Genomic DNA, 16,484 nt, shown 5'->3' on the forward strand with positions numbered 1-16,484 from the left:
AGCAATGGCGAACACCAAGATGGCGGTGGTTGCCCTCCTCCTCGTCGCCATGCTGGTGGCGTCGTCCGCGCCGGCCGCGACCGCCCTCTGCTTCGACGACTGCTACAACCGCTGCGCCAACGGCCAGGTCGGCAGCGTGTCCTGCGCCAACATGTGCACGCAGGCGTGCGTCGTCCCCACCACCCTCCCCGATGGCACCGATCTGGCCTCCTTGTACCCCGGCAGCGGCAACTGATGGTGATGAACTTGTTCTTGTCCCCCATCTTTGTTTGTGACGTGTGATCTGTGTTGTTTGTGGCAGTGGCAAAACTCATTGGTCAATAATAACAATACTATCATCATTATACCATTGTGTTTTTGAAGCTCGTATTTGGTTTCCGCAAGCTTGAATTCTTTGGGTATGCACACGGATTATTGCCAGCAATAACAAATTACATACAGAATAAAAGCACAATGATACGGACTGCCTAGATTTACAAGCAGTGACTGCCTTCGATCCCCATTGTCAATCGTTCTCCATGAATGTATTGGCGCACCTGTTTGCAAGAATAGACTTCAGCTGAAGGCCACCAAAATTACAAGTCTAACATAATCATTAAGCGCACAAATTGACCTCTTTGTCATTATAATGAGACTCAGCAAACTTCAAAGCCTTTACTACAAGATTTATAATGCTTAGTTACAACATCAGATGCTAAAAAAAATAAGTTAAGACCTTTCTTTTGTCATAACTTCCTCCTTTTGTCGGTTCCACAAGACAGAAATCAAGCTGAAGTTTGATGGGGCTCTTAGTTCTTGTAGATTAGCCGGTGCTGAATTTGTTACGTGTATTTTCAGAAGGAAGAATCTGGAAGTGGGATGTTCTAAATTTTGTTCATCTTCAGTTGGTATAGGTAAATAGGGAGGTGCATGGGAAGGTGATCAATGGGAAATTAAGGATTTTAACTGTCAGCATCTAGGGTTCAGGGAGGTTCTGCTATGGTGATTTCACGTATGAAAGGTGATGGGTGTTCAAGGGTTGGCATTTGCCCACTTAAATGTATCAAGATAGTCCATCATCTTTGTTCTGTAAGGATTCTCACATCTATCATGAAGGGAATTGAGTAGTAGACTTGTTTCATGATGTGAAACCGATAACAAAATTAGCAGATGCTGGCATCCAAAGATCCCAAGGAGTTGTTAAAGTTGAAAGTGCAGTACATGTTGAAATAGTTGTGTTGTGTTTTGGGTTGTCCAATTTGAAATATTATGTTACGAAATTTCAAGACCATTTCACCATTAATCCCAGTCAGAAGGGTAGGTGGATATCCATACCTCTCCAGATGGTTGATGATGCATCGAGTTTTCTTAATCAATCTCCCATAGGAACTCCAACTCATAGAAGCTATCAGCATCATAAAATGGTATTGGATAAGGGGAATCTCCTCCATTCCCGCTGCCCTGATCACTGCTGTAGCTGTTTTCAGATATATTTGTCCAATATGGATCAAATGCGACATTATGCATCACTGTCAAGCCCATCCCACAGCTTGTTTGACCGTCACTGAGGAGATTGGCATCAACCAAGCTGCAATATGAATGGATGCAATGTAGAAAAAAAAAGTTTTCAGAGAGAAATTCCTTCGACAAAATATATACTGTATCACATAAAGGCAAAGAGAAAGGAAGAGAGACCTCCCTCCTGGAAATTTGGCTAGCAAACATACTTCAGGTCTTTGTTTCATAAAATCTGATATCAGCAGTGCACTGCAACATTAAAATTTTTAAAAAATAGGAATTAGTTTCCTGGAAGACTGGAGTTTCTCAAAGATAACACTGTTACCATGGATTATAGCATCTATAGTTCCAGTCATTGTCAGCAGAGAGGCCATCTTTGTTTGAAATATCCTGCTCCAATCAGTCCAAGCACAAAGCAGTTGTCAGCTTACAAACTGAAAATTTTAGTTGACAGGAATCTTCGTGTCTAGTAGAAAGCAAAGCACATGCCTCAGTGACCTACCAAATATCTGAGGAGCTTGAAGTCACCAGCAAGCAGGGCTGATAAAAAATGTGACACTTCAACCTATATAAAGCACAGATATGAAACACCACATGTTCATAACACTGGAGTACAAATGAAAGTTGTCCATTGGTGATAGGAAGTGAGTAATCTGGCATTCTATATTCTCACTTCTTTAAGATGCAAACAGTCGCATAAGATCAAGACCTCCAGCATGTGAGCATTCATGTCACTGCCAAGGTTCCTGAACAAGTGAAAGTTGTGAAATACAACTCGAAAGTGACAAAGGCAATAGAAAGCTGGCATAAGCACAAATCAAAAGAATAGAGGCAGCAGATGCAATAAAAATTCAAACCTCAAGAAGGTCCCTGTAATTGAATAACATGTTGAAAAATCAACAAACTTAAGGTGGCGAAGTCCCTGTGTAAGCAAAGAATCATTTCCATGAGCGTTGAAGTTTATATTTCATTTACGTAGATGATAATGCTTTGAAAAATCTGAAGTTCCATGTTAGATATATATTCTGGCAAGCCAAGTCATAACATGGATATGGTTACGTTTGTGATAGGTTCAAACAGAAAATAGTTATTTACAAGTAATTTTTAATCAAGTCCAATCAGGTAAGTTTGTGACATTTTTTGACAGTATAAGAAAATGCTGAGTAGATATAGAACTTCTAGCTCATGCAGAAACAGCTTAATGTGTTTACTAAAGAAAAGGAAGAACAGAGGACTACCTTGATCAGTATACTGACTTTGTGATCATGTAGCTTAAACCCCCTTAGAGCAAGCGACATTAGATTTGGACAGCCATGTACCAGACCAGTACAAGTTGGGGTGTTCAAACTATAATCTCTGCCTGAAAAGATAGAAGGGTTTTTAACAAGCATGTTGGAGTATAAAATATACGATTTTGAAGCAAATAGAAAAATGGAACTTGCCAGTATCAGAGGACTCGAAGAACAAACGCTCTATAGTGTGGCAATTCATGCTGACAGCATCCAACATTCGCTTGGGTTCAACATGGCTGTTGACATAGGCATGTTAAGAATCTAGTTCTAGCTGTGGTTCAAGAGAATATATGTGCTGGAAACTCACCAAAATCTATCTTTATCAGATTGAACTTCACATGTTCCACAAGATAACATGGAGGAACAGAGACGAGTAATTTGTCAACATGCCTAGAGTCATCCGTGTCTATAAGCCTATAACAATGGATGTCTAGCACGTGTATTATACATACATATACTAAGGTAATATATAATAACGTTGGATGTAACATTGATGTTCATAAAGAAATAGCATATTGACCAGCAAGATTAGTTAATATGATCTAGTTATCATAATTCACAAAAATAAAAGGTGTGATGTCTATCCCCTATACAGACATTCTTCATGCACGGCTTTGCATAATTTTCCATGTCAGGTGATCAAAACTAAACTTAGCATCAATCTGCAAGCACACGGGCCTTCATTGTCTATGACAAGAACCTAAAGTAGTCAACATAGTCAAGATTAAATTCAGTGATTTAAAAAGGCGCTCGGGCCTCGCTAATCTCTCAGGCGGCGCACTTCAAACAGGCGCCGCTTGGGCGCTCGCCCGAGCCCAGGCGCTGGGCGCTTCGGGCGAGCGCTTGGGTTAACCAAGGCGACCGAACCGGGATTTTAGGTCTGGTTCGGTCTATGATGGTTAGTTGGTTCAATCGAACCAACTAAAACTAATATAAGTGACAACCGAACCCTAACCCTCGCCGATCCCGATCCCGACCCCGATCCCGATCCCGCTGCTCGCCGCTGTCGCTGCTCGCAAACGCTGCCGCTGTTGTCGCTCGCACCTCCCGCTGCTCGCCGCTCCTGCTCCCGCTGTCGCTGCTCGTAAATGCTGCCACTGTCGCCGCTCGCGCCTCCCGTTGCTCGCCGCTCCCGCTGCTCGCCGTTGTCACTGCTTGCAAACGCTGCCGCTGTCATTGCTCACGCCTCCCGTTGCTCGCCGCTGCCGTCGCTCGCCGCTCGCCGTTGCCGCTTCCTCTTTTCTTAGTCAACAAGCTCAGCACCCCTTTACACTTCCTTTTAACAGTATACGTATACTGTATACTGTATACTGTATACTGTTAATATTATTAAGTTTATTTGAAATGATTAATTTTCAATACTGTTAATAGATTAATAATATATTATTTTGATTTTAATACTGTTAATTTTTATTTATTTGAAACTTTTTATTAATGTGACATTATGATTTTGTATCTTAGATTTTCTTAATTTAATAGCATATTTTTATTTAAAATTTTAAATAATTATATTTATTAATTATATTTTATATTTTATATTTTAGAGCCTTGCTTCGCTCGGGCGAGCGCCTAGCGCCTCGGGCATTTTTGGATCTTGGCGCCTTTTGGCACATAGCGTTTTTTAAATCACTGATTAAATTAACATATTAAGATTTTGCAATGAGTCAGATTTGGCATAATATCTAACAACTACATGGAAGGTGGTTCAAGATAAAGTTATCAGTAGTATGGACCAAAACCAAATCAACGGCATCATATGATGACTTAGAACAAAGAGGACTCAACTATATAAATCTGATAAGAATAAAAGAGAATGCTCATAAAAAATTTAAGAAAAGTATGATAAATTGAAGTCCTTATTTAGGGATGCCCAGAATCCAGATATTTAAACATGGCAGATAAGCTATTAGTAAGACCCTTAAGGTTTTACCTTAGAAAAAGGGGAAGAAAGGGATAAGATCACTTCGAGGGGATCGACCTCCTAGGGTTTGCCAAAGGCTGAGAAGTATTTCCCTTGATAGCGAAAAGAAGCATTTACATCCCTATTTATAGAGTTCCACCTTTTAGTCCACGAGCACTTAGACTCCTAATCAAAATAACAAATCTCAAATAGACCCTTAGTCGGCTAGAAGGCCTAGTCGACTCCTACTGGAACTAGAACCTTTAAATTTCTGAGTCCTAAATTGATGTAATGCTCTCTTGAGTTTTCTAGTTCCAGTAGGAGTCGGCTAGGGGTCTTCCTTAAGATTTATTATTTTGATTAGGAGTCCAAGTCTTAATGAACTCAAGAGTGGAACTCTATAAATAGGGATGTATCTGCTTCTTTTCTTCATCAAGGAAATAACATTTCAACCTTTAGCAAACTCTAGGAGGTCGATCCCCTCGAAGTGATCTTATCATTTTCTTCCTCTTCTTCTTTTATGATAAAACCCTAAAAACCTTTATCATCAAGTATTAGAGCAGCAATCCTCGACGTTCCCGCTGTAACTCTCCATATCCTATCTCTCGCTGCAGCCATCCTCAGCCGCGCCTCTCTCTCTAAACGGACCGACTCCTCCTACGATTCGTGCACCTTGGCATACAGCTGGGCTCTGCCGAAGATTAACCTTTGGTTCTTGCGCGCCTTCTTCTTCTTGGTGTCGAGTTCCTTTTTCTTTGCCAGCACCGACTCCGGGACCACTGCCTTCGCCCCCTCCGCCACCATCTCTCTCCTTAGCGTGCCTCCGCTGGAGACGACGCTACCAACGTCTCCTTCCAGCAGCATGCCTTCCATCCCGCTGATCTGCAGTTCCCACACCGATTGCTCGACGTCCCACTACTAACCAGTCGCATGATTGCCACGTTTTCCCAATCGAGCCCTTCTTCCCTCCCTTCACTATCGTCGTTGCATTTCCCCCGCGACTCATCATAGTTTACTATGCTCTCACTATAGACACTACCGCATAGAGGGCTAGGGTTTTCGCAGAGACCCTCGGCACTCCCACAACCTCCCAGCGACCGCAATGAGCCCTCGACGACGCTGCTCCCAGCGACACCACCATCGTTGCCTCCCAGCCCTCAACAGCAATGATCCCTCCATGTAGCGACCGCAACGAGCATCGCTGCCTCCCAGCCCTCGGCAGCAGCACCCTCTATGCAGCGACCACAGTGAACCCTCGACGACGCTGCTCCCAGCTATGCCACCATCGCTGCTTCTCAGCCTCTTGACGTCCAGGGCTTCATCGACATCATCGCAGCCACCCTTCACGCCCACAGCGCTGCCACCGATCAGCATCACAACAACCGCACTGAATAGGGCAGTGTTGATGCCCTTGACCCAACACCAGAAACAAGAGTTGGGAATTACATATTTGCAGTCCTACGCAATGGCTACCGACGATTCACTAAAAGCTTCGCTAGAAGCTTTAGAAGCCAGAATTGAGAACTGGCTGCAGGAAACCCTTAACGATTTCAAAAGGAGCCTATTGGAGAACTTCAACAAGTTTCAACAAAATGAAAACTCAAGTTTGGCACTGAACCGATATGGAGACACAGGAACAAGGCACCAAGAACATGACACAAGCTACCCACGTATGAAAGTGGACTTTCTAAGATGGGAAAATAGAAATCCGACTAGTTTGATCTCTAGGGCAGAAATTTTTTTTATTTTCACAGAACTCCAAAAGAAGCCAAGGTGGAAATAGCTTCAATCCAACTAGATGGAGATGCAATCCAATTGTATGATTGGTACGAAACCTATCACGAGATCCCCTCGTGGGAGCAATTCAAAAGAGGACTTCTTGTTCGCTTTGGACCATCTAAATACGAGATTGTTGATGGGCAGCTCACCAAAATTCGTCAGACTTCTACAGTGCTAGAATATCAAAGCATATTTGAGCAACTATCAAATCAAGCCAGAGACTGGTCTGAACGGCGACTGGTGGGTACATTTATTGAAGGACTTAATTTAGATATCCAATGTGAAGTCAAGGCCCGCCAACCCCGCACTATGACAACTGTGATCTCATTTGCACGTTTGCATGAGGAAAAAAACAGCATGGAGAATCGTCAAAACAAAAGTGACAACAAACAGATAATCAACAAGCCGCCCACCACATCTATTCCCAATCGAAATCCTAACACCCGAAGACTAACTCGAGAAGAACTCAAGAAAAGATCAGCGAAGGGTTTATGCTGGCATTGTGACGAAATGTGGAGTAAGGAGCACCGATGCAAACAAGGGAAGCTTCTAATGATTGAACCGATCGAGGAACCGAAAGTTGACGATGTGGACTCCGATCATGAAGGTATGGAAACTGATGATGATGTTATACCTATCACACATACAATACATGCATTGGCCGGCTACTTACGAGTGATAGATAAACTATGAAAGTTGGAGAAACTTTGAAACATCAGCCTGTTACTATTTTAATTGATTCTAGTAGCATTAATAATTTTATGGATAGTAAGGTTGTTGCCCGAATGGCCTGCCACATTGAAGGCTGTGACAAATTTTAAGTAAAGATCGCTGATGGACGGATTCTAACTTGTGATAACAAGTGTTCGAAGATAAAACTGATTATGTAGGGCAAAGAATGGCTTGTGGATTTTTTTTTGCTACCCTTAGAAGATTTTGAAATGGTGCTTGGAATTGATAGCGAAAAGAAGTAGTTACATCCCTATTTATTGATTTCATCTTTTAGTCCACTAGGACTTGGACTCCTAATCAAAATAACAAATATCAAATAGACCCTTAGTCGGCTAGAAGGCCTAGATGACTCCTACTAGAACTAGAGAACTCAAGAGAATACGTTCTTTATATTAGTTTATGACTCAGAGAATTTAGAGGGATCCTAACATTCCTCCCCCTTTCAATTCAACCTTGTCCTCAAGGCTGAGCAGCATCAAACTCTGGGAACTTCTCTTTCAGCGCCTTGTAGGACTCTTAGGTGGCATCTTCCATTGGTAAGTTGGTCCATTACACCAGCACTTCACTCACAAGATATCTGCGGCGCATCACAACCCGTCGATCAAGCAGTGATTTAAAAAGCGCTAGGCGCCAAAAGGCACCAAGGTCCAAAAACGCCCGAGGCGCTAGGTGCTCGCCCGAGCGAAGCGAGACGCTAAAATATAAAAATATATAATATAATTAATAAATATAATTATTTAAAATTTTAAATAAAAATATGCTATTAAATTAAGAAAATCTAAGATATAAAATTAACAGTATTAAGAAACCTAGCAATAATTTCAAATAAATAAAAATTAACAGTATTAAAATCAAAATAATATATTATTAATCTATTAACAGTATTGAAAATTAATTATTTTAAATAAACTTAATAATATTAATAGTATACAGTATACGTATATTATTAAAAGGAAGTGTAAAGGGGTGCTGAGCTTGCTGACTGAGAAAAGAGGAAGTGGTAGTGGCGACAGCGGCAACGGGAGCGGCGAGCAGTGGGGAGGCGCGAGCGGCGACAACGGCACCGACAGCGTTGAGCAACTACAGCGGGAGCAAGAGCAGGAGCGGCGAGCAGCGGGAGGCGCGAGCGGTGACAGCGGCAGCGACAGCGGCGAGCAACGGCAGCGGGAGCAGGAGCGGCGAGCAGCGGGAGGCGCGAGCGACGATAGAGGCAGCATTTGCGAGCAACGACAGCGACGAGCAACAGGAGGCGTGAGCAGCGACAGAGGCGGCGTTTGTGAGCAGCGACAGCGACGAGCAGCGGCAGCGGGAGCAAGAGCGGCGAGCAGCGGGAGGCGCAAGCGGCGACAGAGGCAGCGTTTGCGAGCAGCGACAGCGACGAGCAGCGAGATCAGGATCGGGAGCGGCAGCGGCGAGGGTTAGGGTTGGGTTCTCACTTATATCGATTTTAGTTGGTTCGATTGAACCAACTAACTATCAGAGACCGAACCAGGGCCGAACCAAACCTAAAATCCTGGTTCGATCGCCTTGGTTAACCCAGGCGCTCGCCCGAAGCGCCCAGCGCCTAGGCTCGGGCGAGCGCCCAGGCGGCGCCTGTTTGAAGCGCGCCGCCTGGGAGATTAGTGAGGCGCTTGGGCCTCGCCTCGCCTCGCCCGAGCGCCAAGGCGAGCGCCAGAGCGCCTTTTTAAATCACTACGATCAAGTATGGCTTGCGGTTGAACTTGAGCCTCACCAACAGCAAAGATGTCCGACAAATGGTGTTGCACTACCTCATCTTCACCTAGCTTCTTTTTAAGGTAGGAAACATGAAAAATTGAGTGTATCTTGGAGCTAGCCGGCAAATCCAAATGGTAGGCAATTGGTCCAATGCATTCTAATATTTTGTAAGGCCCAAAAAATCGAAGAGACAGCTTCATAGAGGACGGGACCTTTATAGAAGTTTGCTTATAGGGCTGAAGATGAAGGAAAACCCAATCACCCATGGTAAATTCTCGTTCACTTCGGTGTTTATCAGCTTGTTGCTTCATTCTTGTGTGGCTATGAGGTTATCCTTTAAAAGCTGAATAATCTTGTCTCTGTGAAGCAATTCCATATCCACATGATCAACTTTAAAGGAGGCAGGTACATATTTTGCAATTGCGAGTGGGGTTCGACCATAAACTGCTTCAAAGGGAGTCATTTTAATAGAAGAATGATAGGAAGTATTATACCACCACTTTGCCTAGGGAAGTCATTTAGTCCATTCCTTCGGCTTATTACTGATAAAGCATCTGAGATAATTTTCTAGGCACCTATTTACTACTTCAGTTTACCCAGTTTACCCATCTATTTGTAGATGATAAGCAATACTCATGTTCAACTGAATACCCTGTAAACAGAAAAGCTCTATCCAAAAGGTGCTAGTAAAAACTCTCTCTGTCACTAACAATGGAATGAGGAACTCCATGCAATTTAGCTATACTCTCAACAAAAATACAGGCAACACATGTGACAGTATAGGGATGTCGTATAGCACAAAAATGAGTATACTTCGTAAGCCGATCCACAACTACAAAGATAGTGGTTTTCTGAATATCATCTTCATGTACTCTGATTTGGTGATAGCCCGACCATAGGTCCAATTTAGTGAAAACCTAGGCTCCTCCCAAATCATCAAACGGCTCATCTACCACTAGAATAGGATATTTGTCTTTCATCGTAATGTTGTTGAGTGTTTTGTAGTCTACACACATCTGTCATGAGCCATCCTTCTTTCTTACCAGCAAGACTGGGGAGGAATATGGGCTGACACTAGCCCTTATGACCCCTGTTTGTAGCATCTCTTTGACAATCTTCTCTATCTTTGCCTTCCGAAAATATGGATATCTATAGGGTCGGATATTTGTTGGTGCTCTCCCGGGTAATATCGAAATTCGGTGATCATGAGGTCGAAGAGGTGGGAGTTCCTGTGGCTCTGCAAATACATCTACAAACTCTTTGAGCAATGATTCGACATCTTCGGTTTAGTTGTGCACTGCCGCTTCCTTTTCAATGCTCTGCAACTGTACCAAGAATCCGGTGTGTCTTTCGAAGAACCCTCTCCATCCAATGACCAATGACAGTTGTGACCTTACTTCTACGTCTTCCCTTTAAGATCATCTACTTTCCATTAATAAAAACCTTCATGATTAGCTCAGAAAAATTCAAGGAAACATTATCCAAGGTTGATGGTCATTCAATTCCAAGCACTACTTCGTAGTCTTCCAGAGGTAGTAAAAAAAAATCCACAAGCAATTCTTGGCCCTACATAATCAGTTTTATCTTCGAACACTTGCTATCACAAGTTAGAATCCGTCCACCAGCAACCTTTACTTCAAATTTGCCACAGCCTTTAATGTGGTAGGCCAATCGGGCAACAACCTTACTGTCCATAAAATTATTAGTGCCACCAGTATCAATCAAAACAGTAACAAACTGACGTTTCATAGTTCCTCCAACTCTCATAGTTTGCGGGTTAGAGTAGTCGGCTAATGCATGCACTGTATGTGTGATAGATTCAACATCTTCATTAGTATCCATACCTTCATGATTAGAGTCCACATCGTCAGCTTCCGATTCCTCCTCAATCGGCTCAAACATCAAAAGCTTTCCTTATTTGCATCAATGCTTCTTACTCCACTTTTCATCACAATACCAACACAAACCCTTCGTTGATCTTTCATTGAGTTATTCTCAAGTTAGTCTTCAGGTGTTAGGGTTTCGGTTGGGAGTAGATGGAGTGGGTGGCTTGTTGATCACCTGTTTGTTGATACCTTTATTTCGGCAATTCTCCATGCTGATTTTTTCCTCATGCAAACATGCAAATGAGATCGTAGCTGTCATAGTGCGGGGTTGGCGAGCCTTTAACTTCACATCGGATATCTAGATTAAGTCCTTCGATAAATGTACCCACTAGTTGCCGTTCGAACCAATCTCTAGCTTGATTTGGCAATCGTTCAAATCAACTCTTATATTCTAGCACTATAGAGGTCTGACGAATTTTGGCGAGCTGCCCATCAACATTCTAATATTCAGATGGTCCAAAGCGAACAAGTCCTCTCTTGAATTACTCCCACGAGGGGATCCCATGACAGGTTTCGTACCAATCATACTATTGGATTGCATTTCCATCTAATTGGATTGAAGTTATTTCCACCTTGGATTCTTCGGGAGTTTTATGAAAGTGAAAAAAAATTTCTGCCCTAAAGATCCAACTGGTCGGATCCCCATTTTCCCATCTTGGAAATTCCACCTTCATGCGTGGGTAGCTTGTGTCATGTTCTTGGTACCTTTTTCTTGTGTCTCTAGATCGATTCAACGTCGGACTTGAGCTTTCATCTTGTTGAAACTTGCTTAAGTTCTCCACTAGGCTCCTTTTGAAATCGTTAAGGGTTTTTTGCAACCAATTCTCAATTCTGGCTTCCAAGGCTTCTGGTTGGGCTTTCATTGAATTGTCGATAGCCATTGCGTAGGACTGCAAATCTGTAATTCTCAACTCTTGTTTCTAGTGTCGGGTCAATGGCATTAGCATTGCCTATTCGATGCAGCTATTGTGATGCCGTAGGGCATGAAGGATCGCTACGAGGATGCCAAGGGAGCCTTGGACGCCGAGAGCAGCATGAGGGCTTGCTGCGGTTGCTACGTGGAGGGCGCCCGGTTGGAGAGCAACGTCGGTGGCACGGTTGGGATGCAACTGCGGAGTCAAGAGCAGTGTGAGGGCTCACTGCGGTCGTTGCATGGAGGAAATGTGGCTGGAGGGCAGCATCGGTGACGTGGCTAGGAGGCAGCGGCAGAGGCGTGGTTGTTGCAGCGGGAACGCCGAGGGTCGCTGCGTGGAGGACGACATGGATGGGCTGGCGGGCAGCGGGAAGAGCAGCACGATTGCACGACTGGGAAGTTATAGCGGGATGTCAAGCAATCGGTGTGGGGAGTTGCAGCGAAAACGTCGAGGATTGCGACTCTGATACCAAATGGTAAGACCCTTAGGATTTTACCTTAGAAGAAGGGGAACAAAAGGATAAGATAACTTCGAGGGGATCGACCTCCTAGGGTTTGCCAAAGGCTGAAAAGTATTTCCCTTGATGGCGAAAAGAAACAGTTACATCCTTATTTATAGATTTCCACCCCTTAGTCTACAAGTATGAGCATATGATCATAGTGCCTTCACTACAACGAATACATACAAGTATCATAGTAAGGTATCGTAGTGCATTCATTGCAACAGATACCACACAGTCCTATACATGTGCATTCCTAGACATATTAAAGCTGACTAATTATGTAATTTAACCAAGCATTCATAAGTTCTAAATTTCTAGAAAGTTTGGAGGATCCTGCACTGCGATCGGTACTGAATGGTTAAAATTGGATAAGAACTATTTCTGTACTAAAAGTATTATTAGAAGAAAGAGCACGGTCATTCGTTCCCTCAACATTAAAGGTGCCTTGTTCTCTAATAGCTTAGTTATTTTCATCAAACAAGTCCTCCACCACCTAATAAGTAGTAAATTTTTCTTATATATACAGCAACATACACACCACAATTAAGTTGATTATAATTTTTAATCCTCCTCCAGATAAAAGCGAACAGCATCACATTTCACATAGAACACTAATAACCAAAGAGACTGGAAATATGCCACGACAGTTTATTGTTTATACTTACAGGCCAACAACTTCAAGGTCAAGTAGAAATGGACAGGAAGATAAAGCTTTGCAAAGTGCAAAATTGTCCATTTTATCAATGTTATACAGGTGCAGACTCCTCAAGAAATTCCTTCACATAAAAAAGAAAAACTAAGAACAAAAGAATAGATAACAAGAAGCTAAACAACTTTAATACTTTCATACCCTGCAGCACCACCATCCACACTTAGAGCCAGAAGGCAAGACCTTGTAAGAAGAGAGGTCTCCTTGCCTTGCCTTGGTCTCTTTTGAGTCCATGAAAGGCCTGATGTATCCATGGGATTTCTAGTGGAATAGGACATAGGTCTAGAAAGTTCTGTTGTTGAAGCTGCATTAGGCCAAATCCCAAGCTTGAGTGATCTGTTTTGGAGAACAGTTTTTAGAAAATAATTGGAATAAGCTTCACAGGTACATTTTGTTTACATTTAAGACAGAAAGAAAATGACTTGTTAGCCATCACTATGGTGAAACCCCTCCGTTTACCTACTCATAAAAACATGCATATGTATGTTGGCAGAGAACTTAAAGTTAGACTTCCATCTCAACTTCTATATGATCCCACTACTAAATTGCAAAAGGGCATAACATTTAACTAGCTCAGTGAAGCACAGGCTCGATTGTAGACATTGCATAATGAAAGTAATTTTAAAAAGCAAGCTATAGGGTCCGTAAGAGATAATATAACACTATTATGAAAATGAGATGGTATAACACTTGGTAACTATGGACAACTTTGTGCTTAAACCAGGTATCTTTAAGTTGTATACTGCCAAAAAATAGGCTTTGTGGCATATATTATGTCCAACAGTATACTCAAGGAACAAGTAACAGCATCCTGAAATTTGTTTGCCACCAACGGCTTTAATCAAGTTGACATCAATCTGAAAATGTAATCTTCAAGTTATTTCAATAGCAGGAGGCCGAAACATGAATCCATCACTAGCAACATACTCGATAAAATCAGCAAGTTGATTGGTGATCCTGTTAGCTTCTCAACCTATACGACTGCCTAAATAATAAATTCCAAAAAATGTAATCTTCAAGATATTTCAATACTAATCAACAAAGCCATACCAGACAATTCTCAAAAACCATCCAGATGCATTGGGCTTTCATGCTTAATATAACCAATAAATCTAACACCAGCATGATGGCAGAAAATAAGGCCATGTTCCAACTCAAAGCATAGCTGGTTCTAACACAACATCTTCAATTTTAACAAGATTAGTTATTGGAAAGTAGGATATATAGCCAACAAGTCAATCCAAGAGTCTATCAGAGAAAGGAAGAATTTCTAATTCAGCAAGCAAACCACCAAAGGCAATTGATTGAAAAGAAAGGAGATGAAAATTCTTGAACGAATGGATTTTACTAAAATGAAGGAATCTTACTGAAGGTTTTTTCCTGCTCGTTGTATCATTGTAGAGACAACTGTGTTATTAACCTTCGGCATTTCAGCTGTTAAGTCAATATTCACATAGCACATTGGATCTGTTGCACACTTGTTGAACATTGAACAAGTAGCTGCAGCATAACAAAGACTTTGTGTATCCAACTTAGAGAACACCTTCAGAACACCATAATGCATGAAGTTATTTGTCAAAATGATGCTATAAAAAACTCAAGCAGATGGACTGAAGGAAGAATGCATGGTAGATTCTTAAAAACAAAGTAAAGGGATTATAGAAAAAGAAATACTTTTTCTAGAACCACATTGCATGTTGACACTTAACAATTAGACCACACAGCCACATACAGAAAAATGAAGATAATGAGAAAACTAAATGAAGTCAATATATCATAAAGCAATCAAGGAACACGAAGCACAAAAGTAGAAATCTCTCTCATGCAAATGAAACTGAATTCAGTGTTGTATTAGGAAATAAACTAAATCAGCAAAAATGAAAGTGTATAACAAATAAATACAAAAGTAGTACACAATTCTGCAGTGAGCCAGTGAACATGAGTATATATATTCAAATTCTCTGAAGATGAAACTAAATTCAGATGACAAAAAACAGAGAGGACCGTAAAAGGATGGTAAACATTTTAAGTCTACCAAAAGAAAAAGATCCAAGACATTGGTAATTATAAAGCAAAACTCTTGCAGCATTATAATGAGAAAGAGCATACAACTCATGTAGCTATAAAGATGGCGAGAATTAAGCACTAAGAATTCCCAGGATCTGCTGAAAGAGTCATAAAGTCATAACTCAGCCTAAATTTAACTGGATCAAATTTAATTTGTATCAAGAGATAGAGGGTTCATATGAGAAGAGTCCAAAGTAGCTGGAATTCCTTGTTGGCATTGGAAAGGTTGGGTTGCGAACAATGGGACGCCACTTCATCTTTTCAGATAAGAACTATAGAGGGTCGAACAGGAGTGATATGATACCATATAATACACATCTTACAGCTGTAATGAGGGTGGATAATATATGAATGTGTTCTATAGACCTTAAGGTATATCTGAAGTATTATTTTCAACGAAGTCTTCGATTCTAGAGTTCCTCACCATCTCTCCTTTCCTTTTTTTCTCTTCCCCTACCTCTCTTCTCTCTCACTCTTATCTCTCCTTGTTCTCCATCTTCTCTCTATTCTCTTTCTAGGGGTAACAAGCCAATCTAATATCTGTTAGAAACAGCCGCCACTGTTTACGACAATTGGATGCTCACTGATCCATTGTCTTCCTATGCCTTATTATCCAGTTCAAGGCATACTCTGTTCATGTGGACTTTAGTAGCAATAAACGTGCCTGTCATCACACATCACTGTAAGTAATCAAGAAGAGAAACGGATTCTTCCGGAGTACACCGACAATAGATTAAAGGAGAGGATCCAGGTGATTTACTCTGATGGTGAGATCGGAGGAAAGGGGCCAGGACGAGGAGTTGTGCTTGGACGCGCGCCGCCGGGCGGATCTCCTGGCAGCCTCGAGGATGGCTGATGCAGCCTCAATCGCGCTCTCGACCAGCCTATCCTTCTCCGCTTCCAGGAGACTCGACTCGAGAAGGCCCTCTAGCGAGAGCTCGAAGGCGACGGAGGGGTCCGGGAGGGCGAGCAGTGCCTCGAGGACGCGATCCATCTTCCGGGGCTGGGGCGAAACCCTAGGATAGCAATCGGCGGCGGAGGGGCACCGGCGCTTGGGGCCGATGGGATCCATCACGCCGTGGCGGCGGATGCGGGGACAGACAGCATCCCGGGACGCGCGCTGAGCATCCTTTTCTTCGGCTTCTTTGCCGTTTTGATGTGCACTTGGTCGCACCTGATAAGGTGCACCCGGCGGGCATGGTGGTCCCCCGCGCCAAATGTGGAAAACGTGGGCCCCCGCATGCAGATGTGTGGGCTCGTTATTGAAGTAAATATTTGTTCCTGCCTTATTCGTTCCAGACGACCTTTGCGGGGAGCGGCCGAATCCGATCCAACCCAAACCCTGATCCGACCCAAATGTTATTAGACCGGGCCGGCTCAAGTCCACCAATCAAGCTTAATTTTTACCGCCAAATAAATGAAATCTAATCTCAACCATTGATCTTTTAATAGTGAACATTACAAAGAAATGCATATTATCTTGTGCATAT

General features: G+C 42.5%; 1 protein-coding gene across 1 annotated transcript; it reads right to left on the reverse strand.

Annotated features, from left to right (window-relative positions):
* Positions 1–313: 313 nt before the first annotated feature.
* On the reverse strand, positions 314–16,149 carry LOC135609969 (F-box protein At4g02733-like). The gene is made up of 13 exons (XM_065103827.1): positions 15,755–16,149; positions 14,295–14,470; positions 13,069–13,263; positions 12,884–12,994; positions 2,936–3,025; positions 2,736–2,853; positions 2,355–2,419; positions 2,171–2,243; positions 2,000–2,062; positions 1,823–1,887; positions 1,675–1,746; positions 1,315–1,567; positions 314–536 (listed from the first exon to the last, which is right to left on the reverse strand). Exons 1-12 carry the CDS (start codon positions 16,064–16,066, stop codon positions 1,348–1,350), a joined length of 1,560 nt encoding a protein of 519 aa, XP_064959899.1. The 5' UTR covers positions 16,067–16,149; the 3' UTR covers positions 314–536; positions 1,315–1,347.
* Between the last annotated feature and the right edge of the window lie 335 nt (positions 16,150–16,484).

Source organism: Musa acuminata, chromosome BXJ2-4 (genome assembly GCF_036884655.1).
Source record: "Musa acuminata AAA Group cultivar baxijiao chromosome BXJ2-4, Cavendish_Baxijiao_AAA, whole genome shotgun sequence".
Classification (NCBI taxonomy): Eukaryota; Viridiplantae; Streptophyta; class Magnoliopsida; order Zingiberales; family Musaceae; genus Musa; species Musa acuminata.